At 44.9% G+C, this 12,659-nt stretch overlaps 1 protein-coding gene across 2 annotated transcripts; it reads right to left on the bottom strand.

Annotated features, from left to right (window-relative positions):
• Window positions 1-4,157: 4,157 nt before the first annotated feature.
• On the bottom strand, window positions 4,158-12,618 carry LOC122705458 (ergosterol biosynthetic protein 28 homolog). Of its 2 annotated transcripts, none has more exons than XM_043920857.1 (5): window positions 12,569-12,618; window positions 10,075-10,238; window positions 7,614-7,704; window positions 4,603-4,721; window positions 4,158-4,476 (listed from the first exon to the last, which is right to left on the bottom strand). In XM_043920857.1, the coding sequence occupies exons 2-5, from the start codon at window positions 10,205-10,207 to the stop codon at window positions 4,397-4,399; spliced, it is 423 nt and encodes a 140-aa protein (XP_043776792.1). In that variant the 5' UTR covers window positions 10,208-10,238; window positions 12,569-12,618; the 3' UTR covers window positions 4,158-4,396. The 2 variants fall into 2 exon arrangements, with proteins under 2 accessions (XP_043776792.1, XP_043776793.1); XM_043920858.1 differs by lacking the exon at window positions 12,569-12,618 and adding an exon at window positions 12,392-12,526.
• Window positions 12,619-12,659: the final 41 nt, after the last annotated feature.

Raw genomic sequence — 12,659 nt, 5'->3', positions numbered from 1 at the left:
GAGAGGGTGGAGGAGAGACTTGGGGGACTCAGACTGCCCCACCTCTTCAGCCAACCCAGCTCTGCCTGCCAGCCCCATGGCCTTCCCCGATCAGCTTCTGGGGGAACTGGGAGGAACATCTCTGTCTTAAAGGACCGAGTCTCTGCCTCCTGGAACCCACTCCAGAGTGTGCCCCGTCTCCGTGGGGGAGATGCACTTTCCACCACACAGGTGGGGGCCCTGCCTTCCCCCTGCAGGTTCTGGGAGCTGGGGAGGAAGAGGGAAGCCTGGAGTCAGTCCTGGCTGCTGCCTCACCTTCCTGCTTCAGCCCATCCCTAGGGAGATGTTCTCCAGAGGAAGGGTGAGCCCAGCCCACTGTCTGTCTCCTTCACTGCAAACTCACCTGGATCATTCCCCCCAAGAACTGCAAAGGTCTCCCGAGAGATGAAAGGAAAGGAGAGGTAGTCATTGAATGGCCCTTGAATGGCCCTTGGGTCTGCTGAGTTAGGTAAGCGTGTCCACCTCTGGTGGCCACAGTGTTTGTGGCCCCAAACCCTCTCCTCATCCCTCTTCCAGCGACAATCCTTTCTCAGACTTCCTGAATATAAAGGGACTCCTTTCAACCAGCCCAAGCTCACCTCCCCTGCCTTGCCTGCATCTGGCTCTACTCACGGGCTTGGGAAGAGTCACCTCACAATAAGACGTTTTTGCCAGTTCTCCTGTGCCGTGAGCTCTGTAATCAAGACCCCTGTGCTGTGTGTTGTGCCCACTGCCTTGGCCGCAGCGCACTGGCGTTGCCTGCGGGGCAGCGGTGCTTGGGCCGGGACGGGGGTGAGCCAGGGGTGCCCGCGTCTGTGTGCACAGATGCTCTGCCTGAGAGAAGTCAGACTTCTGGCAGGAGGGCGGAGTCAGGGGTGGGAGGGAAGTGGGGAGTGGTGGTTTTTACTTTTTGATGAGGCCAAAGTGCTTACTCTTCAGTCCCTCAAAATATATAAACAAAATGTTTACTGAAACTATTGCTTATTTTTAAAATATAATTAGTTATGATCTACTTGTTAATATCAGATTCAAGGCAGTAATAGATTCTCCATGTGCTCTGCCATGTCATTTGTTGGGGTGGGGACTCCATACCATGAGAGGTGGTCCTCTGCTGCATAGAAGTTGCCATCGAGTGGGTTATTATTTTTTTTTTTTTTTTATTGAAGGATAATTGCTTTACAGAATTTTGTTGTTTTCTGTCAAACCTCAACATGAATCAGCCATAGGTAGACATGCATCACCTCCGTTCCCCTCTCCCTCCCCATCCCACCCCTCTAGGTGGATACAGGGCCCCTGTTTGAGCTTCCTGAGCCATAGAAGAGAAAAAAGCTATACATGATAGATAATAAACAGATAGCTATCCATTTTACATATGGTAATGTAATTTTCCATGTTACTCTGTCCATACATCTCACCTGCTCCTCCCCTCTCCCCATGTCCGTAAGTCTATTCTGTATGTTTGTGTCTCCATTGCTGCCCTGTAAATAAATTCTTCAGTACCATTTTTCTAGATTCCATATATGTGCACTAGAATATGGTATTTCTTTCTCTGACTCATTTCACTCTGTATAATATGTCCTAGGTTCATCCACCTCATCCGAACTGACTCAAATGTGTTCCTTTTTATGGCTGAGTAATATTCCACTCTGTATGTGTACCACAACTTCTTTATCCATTCATCTGTCGATGCACATCTAGGCTGCTTCCATGTTCTAGCTATTGTAAATAGTGCTCCAATGAACAATGGGATACATGTGTCTTTTTCAACCCTGGCTGCATCAGGGTATATGCCTAGGAGTGGGATTGCTGGGTCATATGGTGGTTTTATTCCTAGTTTCCTAAAGAATCTCCTTACCGTCTTCCATAGTGGCTGTATCAATTTACATTCTCAACAACAGTGCAAGAGCCTTCCCGTTTCTCCACACCCTGTCCAGCATTTATTGTTTGTAGACATTTTAATGATGGCCATTCTGACCAGTGTGAGGTGATATCTCATTGTGGTTTTTATTTGCATTTCTCTAATAATGAGCAATGTTGAGTATATTTTCATGTGTTTGTTAGACATCTGTATGTCTTTTTTGGAGAAATGTCTGTTTAGGTCTTTTTCCCCTTGTGGGTTCTTTATAAGATCAGGCTGCAGAGGTTACACCTGGCCTATTTGGGGACAGCAACTCAGTGGCTAACACGTGACTGGGACTGCTTTCCATAGAGCGTCCACTCGAGGACAGTTCACCCGAGTGTGCCTGCTGCCAAGAGCCCACTGTCGTTTCTGGCTGTATCTCCAAGGGTGGTTGGAATGTCTCTTCTACAAGCACAGCAATCATGCAGCAGATTGTCTGGGCCGGAATCCAGTTTTGTTTTCTGCAGTTCTGGATTGTTCCCCTTCCTGTCACTCTTCCCTTCGTAGTGCATTTATCTTATGTGCATTACAAGAATGGGCTGCAGTCATCACTTTCCTGGACATTTCTTCTCTAGCGAGCTGACTGTGTCTGGGGCACTCTGACACCCTATCTTCCAGCAATCCTTAGGTCAACAAACAACACTAGGATTCCACTTTAAATCACCTGGGAAGGGAGCCAAGCCTGGGCTGTTACAGAAACCTAATAGCCAGAGTATCAGCCAGATACCACGGATCTATTTTTCTAGGTGGGGACATGAGGCCTGGAATTGCTGGCTACCATAAAGGAAGCCAGCCTGTGGATGAAGCCAGCACCGGAGGGCGGAGTCAAAAGAACGCCAGAGAAATGGAGCTGAATCCTGGTCAAACCATTCCTGAAGCCCACAATCCTCTTTCCAGTTTCGTCAGCCAATGTCATCGTTATTGCTTCAGCTCGTTTAAGGAAGATTTTGTTCCTTCCACCTAAAGAGCCTTAGCTGATTGAGGATGCCCTTCACAAGCCCCTGCTCCCTTCCCATCTCCTGCCTTTCACTTCCGAACGTCCCCATCTGCAGTTAGTGAGCTTAGTCCTCCCACAAGACTAAGTGCTGCTCCATCTGCCCTAAATACTGCCTCACGTATTAAGACATACGAGCTCTGTGATTCAACTCAGATCCCACCTCCTCAGAGAGGCTTTTCCCACTGATCTATGTTGTGCACTCCCTCCCCTTCCGAATCACAGTACTTGGTTACTTAGAGTTCTCATCACTGCCTGGAGTGTTCTTCCTGGTGTGGGCTTGTTGACAGTCTGTTTCTTGACTACAGGGACATTGCCTGGCTCATTCATTTTTCCTTCCCAAGTGTCTGGCATGGAGTAAGTATTCAATAAACACTCGCTGAAGTAGCGAATGGGTTCTCGCATCTATACACTATGTGTGAGGGTCCGGCCAGTGTGGAGGTGCTCAGGGCTGTGTCTGGATGGCAGCCGTCTGCTCCAGGGCCTTGTCCTTGGGCCCCAGGCTCTCTTCATGCTCATGCAGCTGTGTCTTCCATGTTGTCTGGTTCTGCTTTCTCAAGAACCTGTTTCTTCTTTGTGAAGAAAACAAGAGAGGGTTCTGGCTGTTCAGCTGTGTGCTTAGAATTTGGAAGGTGGGGATAGAGATGAGGAAGATTTCACTTCATGAGAAATGAACAAGAGACTAAAGGCAGCCATGTTTGCCTGGGTCTTGTGCTGTCCCACTCATTATGGTGTATTTGACCCGCAGAAAGCTGGGATCTTCCTCTGCTAGGCCTCAGAGGAGGGCAGGAGCACTCTGGGCTTTGGGGAGGCCAAAGTACCAGGAATGATCAGAGCAGAAGGTTTCTCTATTTATCACAAATATTATTACACAAATACAGCTGACTGGAAGCTCTAAAAATAGCCCAGACCCTTCCAACCATGATCCTCCTGTAGGCGCAAGGAAGGGGCCATGCTCACTGGCCGGGGAGCCCTTCTTAGAAGAACTGCTTGTCCCGTGGATGGTTCAGGATCATGGGCATGGCAGCAGATAGAAACCCAACCTGGATGGACAATCCCTCAAAGCCGCCCTTGGTGGCAATGCTCTGGGCAAAGTAGCAGCTTGATGTTTAACAGTTTGCGTATTCCAACCATACAAGTCAAGTTGACAGTTAAAACTAAAAGGAAAAAAGGAGAAGGCTGGAAAAGCAGTGCTGGAAGAGGCTGTGGGTGGGGGAAGGATACACAGTGGACTTCAGATATATTGGCAGTTCTTTAATTTGGATGGACCTACATCATTCTAAAATGATTCTTCACACACATTTAAATGGCACTGACTTACTATATGCATGTTATAGCTTAGAAATGTTAAATTAAAGAAAAAAAAAACCCTAAATGTGAAAGGCTAGAAGTGAATAATGGAGCAGAAGTAAAACTGAAGAGCATAGAGAAGGAAGAGGTGAGCAAAGGCGGGAGGTGATGTCTTGGACATGGTGATGTTGACCTCAGTTTCTCTTCTTCTGTCTGGATCCTGGTTCTGCTTCTAGGTGCCGGAGCCCCACTAGCATGCCCAGGATCGAGATACCTTAAATACAGACAGACAGGATTAGTGGCTGACACAAGCACCATGCTTTCTTATATTGCTTGTATAACGCTGGTCCTTAAGGCAGGGACAGCTCCTGTGGGAGTTCCAGGGTCACTCAATGCTTACTTGCCACTGTGAGGATTGCCAGCATGAAAATCGTGGGAGCCACAGTCCCAAAAACAAACATCTCAAAGAGGAAGTGCCCCATGCCAATGAAGAAGGTCCAGAGCGTGATGCAGTAGAGCCTACAGGGGAGCAGATGAAAATGGGACTTAAGGTAAAGCTTGTTCAGTGCAGAGGAAGTGGTCAGACTTGTAACCCACAAATCAAAACCCAGGACATGACTATGGCTAAAGAAAAAGGAGACTTGGTCCTGCTTGATCCCATCAACTTTATTCATGTCTAGGGCAAAACTGAAGCTTTCAACTGCTAAATCAAAAGGAGAATGACCCAGCCATCCAGAGTGGCTTTGCAAGTCTAAGCAAGGTGGTGAAACCAGTAATAGCAAACCAGAGTCTGGAGTATGGCAATCCTAGGTAGTGTAGACGATTTTGGATCAATCACATTTACATATTCTACTTGCTCAAATTGTCTTCACTCTAGCCCAAGCCACTTTGCACCTGTCTGGCCAGGGGCTGGTCAGTGCTTATCTGATCGATGCTTCCAAATGAAGGGCATGAATGAGGAATGCGTAGCAAGGGACTTTCTGGGGCTTTTAGATGCTTTTGCAATATGAGCTGTATCTTAAGATACTTTGCATCTTAACCTAGAAAAATGGTCAGAGGGAGGACAGAGTGACAACCTCACAGGAAGAGAACTTGTTCCTCAGTTTTGACAAGAAGGTGGAGAAGACAGAAGTTATAGGAAGATGGACCACTTTGATAGCTGGTATCTTTCTTCATTATGAAATTTAAAAATTATGAAATATTTCAAAGATACAAAAAATCATACATAATAGAATTTACTCCTATGCAACCAATACCCTACTCCATCAAATCTCATTATCTTGACATTTTTCCTTCAGATACTTTTTTCCTAAGAAATAAAATATTACAGATTTCAGTTAAAACTTCCTGTGGATCCTTTTCCACCCTGATCCCATTCTCCTGCCTCCTTTCTCCCCAGGAGGAACTAACATCTTAAGATTGATTTTTATCATTCCTATGCATATTTTTACACACTTAGCAAACATTTATGTATGGGGTTGATGTCTTTTTTTTTTTTTTCAGTGAAAGTAGGTTTCTTTAGAGAAGTACACATTAAATGGGCAGAATGCAGGCTGTTTCAGAAAGTAAGAACAGCTGGGACTTGATTTCAAGTTTCTGGTTAGGCAGGGAATATAATCAGAGAGCATGTCAGAAGCACATGGACTAAAATCCCAGACTTTAAAAAAAAGGTTGGAAATAGAAATCAGCATTTCCACCTGTCCTATGTTGGGTGAAGGGGTAATGAATGGGTAACAGAGGTAAAGATAAGTCAGTTGTCTTGGCTCATCCCCAAAGTACAACAAACAAAAGATACACCCCTTCTGCTTCTCAGTAATTCTTCATCATGGTAAAGGTCGTTAAAATGATTATGCAATCCTTACTCCCTCCCCTCACCCTGAGAGTAAAAACAGATACACGAGTCTCATTTTCTACATGAAGGGACTGAGATGCAGAGAAGGTCTATGATAAACTTGCTGCCTCAAAGCTATTACCAATAGAAATGTGACCAGAGCCGATTTTCCAGTTTTCATTCTTGGGTCTCAGTGTTTCCACTAAACCATGTTACTTCCAAAAATATATGTCAATGTAGAACAAGTAAACCATAATTTCAGGTTCAAAGAAACGAAACAATAAAGGTGAATAGATCACAGTGTTAACAGCCCTCAAATCCCACTTGTCTTGCTCTTCCTCAGTTTAAATGAATCGAGTCTCTAATATGCAAATCTACAAAATCAGCAAAAAAAATCACTGCTTCCCAGGGCTACTAGAAGGAGACTTAATCAATGTCATGTGAAAGCATCTGGTATAATAAGAGGGGCTCAATAAATATCACCATCTCCTCTCTTGTCCAGATGTTGAGAGTCTGGCTAACACAAAAGTATTATAGTATGAAGCTCTTTTGGTGGCCTCACTTGGGGACCTGAGCAGTTTCCACCTTGATTGCAGTGATGATTGGTGTTGGGAGATAGCTTGAGGCACTTCCAGTGGCCAGTTCGGATTACAACACTAGCTAGTCTGTATGAGGGCTTCCCAGGTGGCAAAATGGTAAAGAACCTGCCTGCCAACGCTGGAATTCAAGAGATGCAGGTTTGATCCAGCCCCAGGTCAGGAAGATCCCCTGGAGTAGGAAATGGCAACCTGTTCCAGTATTCTTGCCTGGAAAATACCATGGACAGAGGAGCCTGGTGGCTACAGTCTATGGGGTCACAAAGAGTTGGACTTGAGTGTGCACCCACACATGCACGCAGTCTGTGTGAGTCCTCTGAAGAGGCAGAATACAGAGGAGTGCTCAGTTCTCTGTGACCCTCACTTCATGACTCTGTGTAAACACACAGCCGTTTACTGGTGGGCTTATGATGTTATGGATGATTATTTCTGTTCATCCCTGCCTCTCAAGGAGGAATGTGAGAATAAGGTATGTCATGGCCTCTCTAAAAAGAGCAAGCACACTTCCTCTTTAGTAGAAGAAAGGCTGATTCGTTAGGAAAGAAGTAGAGGGATATGATGCAGGCCACTGGATCACAACATAACCAGTTTGCTATGTTTGTTTCAAAGATTTTTAAGCTTTGAAGACCTTCAGGCCTGTGATGTTTTCTATCCCTGGAAGGAATGGTACCTAGTAATCTTTTATCTTCACATCCTAGGTTACTGTATCAAATCATAGGCCATATGATGGAATCATAGTGCATCATAATAGTGCTTCTTGACTCTGGGCATTTATTAGAATCAACTGAAGAAATTTTATCAAATTACTAAGACCTGGATATCAGAACAGTTAAATTGTACCCTCTGAACCCAGCAGCCCCCTAGTATTTTCTAAAGCCTTGCCTTTTGATTTTAGTGATAAGTCTCCGAGAGAGGACCACAATGGCTCTGCTTAGCACCCATTGCCAACACAGGGAGACTGGTGCTGTTCCCTCCCTTACATACATTTTGTTGTGAATGTCGATGGCGCAGAGGCCGCGAACCACTGATGAGAGCAGCGTCCAGACTCCAAAGGTCCGAGCTTGGAGGCCATTCACTGTGCAGCAGAAACAAGCAGGAGTGTTGAGAAGGGCGGGTCAGGGTTCCCTCCAAACTCCTCCAACTCCACTGGAGAGTCAGAGAGCTGAGCCTGCCATCCCCTTGGCTGGGCAAAGTACAGGCTCTGATGCTGCACATGGGAACTAGAAGGAGTGGAAAGACTTCCAGAAGGAGAGTTGGTTCAGCCTCTCTTCAAATGCCTACAGATGGGCGGGCACGTTCCAAGAGTAAAAACCCAACAAACAGCCCACTTGGGCAGTAACTCTTGGGCTAGTGGTTTATAGGTCTGCCTGGAATCTGCTCTGGTGTTGGTGAAGCCCAGTGAGTCTGAATCAGGATAAGTGTGGGGGAACATGGTAGAGAGTGGTCTGTCAATACAAGATGCCAGGAGGTCAGCAGACTTTCAGTGAGGCTGATGCAAGAGAGAACACAGAAATACTGAGCCCTGTCTAGAGAGCCACACCTGGTGTATAAGAGACCCAGGTCCCTGGATCTCCTGAATTCAGATTTATATTATGTGAATGAAGGCCTAACTAGGCTGGATTCCTGTGTGTGTGGGAAGGGAATAAGCACCGGTGTTAGCTGGGGCCACTCTGCTCTTGCTAGCTTCATTCTGGCACTACTGTGTTAAATTTCTTGTCCAGAGTGTTTAAATCAGAGTCCATCATAACAGTGCTTCTTGACCCTAGGCATTTACTAGATTCAACTGACGAAATTTTATAAAATTACCAAGACCTGGATACCAGATCAGTTAAATCATATACTCTAGAGGTGGGCACAGGACGCCCCTCGTATTTTCGAAAGCCTTGCCTTATTGATTTTAATGTACTGTTATTGATCTATGGTGAAAAGCAAGGATACTTCCTTTGCTGGTCTCCTGAGCAAGAGAACTTTTAAGGGACAAGACTCACAACCAAAATGTCTTTCAGGATTTTCCTTTAAGGATTTTTCAGCCTTTGGAAAACCAGACAGCAACACCAAATGCACAACCCCACAGATCTTTAGATGGTAGTCATTTTGAGAAAAAAATCCCATGTCCCAAACTAATATCTAGTGGTTAATCCTGGAGAGCTATATTCTTTTTTTTTTTTTACATTCTTTATAAAGCATTTTGAAAGCGCTTCTGATGAAACAACAGGAAATTTCTCTATTCTAATTCTATATATCTCTTTATGAGTGTGAACTAAAAATGGAATATCTCAGTAATCCTAACCAGAGTAGACATCAGGTAAAATTCTTCCACTGGATGCTCCAGGGTCCTGCTATCACCAGCAAAGTACCAGGAGGTCATGAGGGACCTATTTCCCGGCTATGTGTGCATGCAGGCCTGCGCAGGCTCACACACACAGTTCTGCTCACCTAGATGCCCTTCGACAAATCACATAACCTCTGGGCCTTTCTCTCTCAATTTTAAATTCAAAAGGTTAGGCGAGATGACCTCTAAAAGCGTGTGAATCTATACAGAGTTCCTGGACCTCTGGAGGACAGCGCTGCAGGATGAAAAGTGGAACTGTTCCACCCACTTTTCCAGGTTCTCTAAGCCTACTGTGCTTGAGCTTTGTTCAAAGTGAGCCTTAGCCTGCTTACTTTCATTTTATACCCAGATGTTGTAGAAATGTGAGCTAGGTCAGAGCCTGAATCTGGGTTACCTATAAATGTGACATACAATTGTCACTACTATGAAATGGTGCTGCAGCTCAAGCCACACCACATATCAGAGCAAGGAAGCACACGCTAAATTGTGCAACCACTCTCTACAGAGAGACTTAGGACACTGGGGAAAGCCATCACCTGCGGAAGTTCTCTTTTCGAAACCAACCTGGAGGGATTTTGGATATCTTTTCGGGGTCTGTGTCATGGTTTGAGAAGACCTTGGCTTAGTAATTCTCCATATGCAATGTAGGGTATAAACGATATGCACCATGACCTGATTTCTGAAAGAAACTAACAGGAAAACCTTCTTCATGGTTTCCTCATCAGGCATTAGAGTCATCAAGGAACTCTGTTTCCTCAAGTGTCCTTGTAATGGTATTTGTACAGACCAGCTGCCGAGGGCAGTGTAAAATGAAGGGAAAGGTATTCAGAGAACCTTGCAGGCAAAAAGACCAACTGTTATCCTCCTCGTCTGTTACTCTAGTGGCTTATGATCACTAGCTTAGGCAGCATCAGAATCACCCTGGCAGTTTCTAAATAGAACTTCCTGTGACCCATCCAGGGGGTGAAAGATTCACGAATTAGGGGTGGAGAGGGAAATAGCCATCCCTGCTTTGTTTGGTTTTAGTTTTTCACAGCTATTGTGATGTACAGCCAGGTCTGGGACCACCACTTAGGCCACTCCCACAAAGGATGCAGATTTTTGCTTTCTTACCCAGGTCTGGCTTGCTGGTATAGATCTTTTCATAAAGAAAGGTGTGGTCTCGGAAGCTCTGCAGAGAGTGACCCACAGCTAGAATGGACGTCATCACCAGCCAGCTTCGTAACACGTTCAGGAATCGGCTCATGGCTCCCCTCCAACCTGAGAGGGCTTTTTGCCTTGGAAACAAAAGCAAAGGGCAGGAGACAACAAATGGTTAATGTGCTTCAACCGTACGCTCTGCAGTTAACCTGTGTCCCACTCATGAGGGCTGTACTACTCTCACTTCGTCAGTCATTTCATAAACTCTTCTCCCAAGTACCTGAGGCTCATCTACCCCCATGCACCCTTCATAGGGTTGGCACACTGCCTTTGAATAACTATGTTAACTCAAAGTGTGCTGACAAGAGTTTAAAAAAAAAAAAAAAGGCTAAATAATGCAGTGGGTGGAAATGACAAACCTTGCAGAAAAAATGAAAAGAAAGGGAACAGAAGAGAAGGAGGTGTCCAAACATCACTATAAAGAAATAAAATGGACTTTAATGTAAGATTTATAGAAATTGGTCTCAATATTTCATCATACTAATAGTGGTGAGTCAACACTACAGTGTGCAAATAGTAGCACCATTCTTATTTTCGTCTAAGGAATTTCTCCAAAATATTAGCCTAAATCAGAACTCTCTTCTCTTGGCTGAAATCAGTCCCCTGGGGTCTTTACTTCTAACCTGGTGCTTCATGTCATTCTTTTGTAATGCAAGTACCTCAAAGGTAATTATACATCTACTAACAGATACAGCCTTCCTACTGGTGATCGATCCTTCCAAGCACAGAGAAGTCTTGCATGTCTGAGTGGCATCTATGGTCTGAGGGCAATATTTACATGCTTTAAGTTTTCTCTACTTTGGCTCTCAGTGATTCCATGTTCCATAAATTAGGAAAACAATATAAAAGTTAAAAATAAAAAAATTGTGGTGACTTGAGAAATAGAAAATTAGAGAAAGGAACAGCTATTTTGATGTTGGGTTGTGGACAAAATTATAGTTATTGATTATTTGTATACACCATGTGCTGTGCCAAGCACCTGTCATATATTATCTCATTGAATCCTTAAACAAGGTCGGGAGACACTATTAATATTTCCACTTACAGATGAGGGCTGCAATAGAGATGTTAAGTGACATGCTTGAGGTTACACAGTCAATAGGTGAAAGAGCTGAGATACAAAGCATAGTCTGTTGGTCTCTAAGATGGTCTCACTGAGCATATTTTGATGAAGTTTCCATTTTTGAGAGAGGCAAGCAAACCATAGCCACCTGTGTTCAAGTGGTATAGAAAATACCATCAGGCTATGTACTTTTTATTTAAAAAACAGAACAAAATGTTAGATCAACCCTTGCTGAGCACTGATTCAAATTATCTTGGATTAAATGAAAACCATGTAGATAAAAATCTAATCATGGAGTTGCTTCTTCCCATCTTTGTTATGTGACCCATGGTTTATCTACTGTCTGGTTAATTTCTTTAGCCTGAAGTGGCACTAAATTATCATGCTTCCTTTGTCACTTTGACAGTAGGCCTTTTGCTAGGGTCCTAAATTACTCAGCTGAAACAAATGATAAAGTCAGTAATGTCTCAAGACAGTGTGACACACCAAAAAACAAAGAAAGTTCCAGAGGTAGAAGGGTCAGTGGATGAACCTCTCAGTACAAATGAGTCACAAAAGTGGAGTCTGTCAAAGTCCAGAGAGAATGAAGCTCTAATGGAATCACAAGCAGCTACAGCATGGGCCAAGATACACACACTCCCCTCCCCTCACCATCCTCCTTGTTATCTCACCCTCCCTCAGTAGGAGGCTTCAGCTCTCAGAGTCAGAAAAGCTGCATGGATGGCCACCCTCTTTGACAGAACTTATGCCCGCTTCACAGACGCTCTCAGAAACTCCAGAAGATAGCCATCAAGGCACAGCCTGAGCACTCTTCCAGACTCCTCTGCCAGCCCCTCAGCATGGCTTCCTTAACGCTTTTGGGGGCCTCTGAGAGAATCCAACACGTGTTCCCAAATTTTGCCCTGCCCCAGGCCAGGAAAGGTGTGGTGTTTAGTAGAGTCGGGAGTGAGTGGTTCCTTTCCTGGCCTCACTATTCAGTAGCTGTGTGACCGTGGGCAAGTAATTCACACTTTACAGCTTAGGTTTCCTTACCTGCAAAATGAAGACTAAAATGACCTATTCCGAGGGTTATTATAAGAATTACTTTAGAAAGCAAAGGTACCTCTCATTGTGCCAGGCTCCGAGTGGCCACTCATTCGTTCATCGATTCACTCGTTCTGTACCTACCAAGCTTTCTTCGTTCTCCCAGCTCCCTCTCCGCTTGGTCTCTGAAATCTCTTTTCTCCCTACAATGTTGCCTCCCGAACATCTTCCTTCTATCCCATCTGCATTGTTCCAGGCTGTGCGGATCCTCTCCATTAGAAGCCACACAGATACCTACCTCCCCCACCACATACACCCTACCTGGCGAGAGTGCTCTCAGCACACAAGCAGCAGCAGCAAAGAGACTGCCCCAGCACCGCTCCAGACCTGAGTCTACCTGAGCCCTTGTCCC

This window comes from Cervus elaphus, chromosome 12 (genome assembly GCF_910594005.1).
Source record: "Cervus elaphus chromosome 12, mCerEla1.1, whole genome shotgun sequence".
In the NCBI taxonomy this organism is placed as follows: Eukaryota; Metazoa; Chordata; class Mammalia; order Artiodactyla; family Cervidae; genus Cervus; species Cervus elaphus.
Note: the sequence above shows the minus strand (reverse complement) of the source record. Positions and strands in the feature narration are given on the sequence as shown.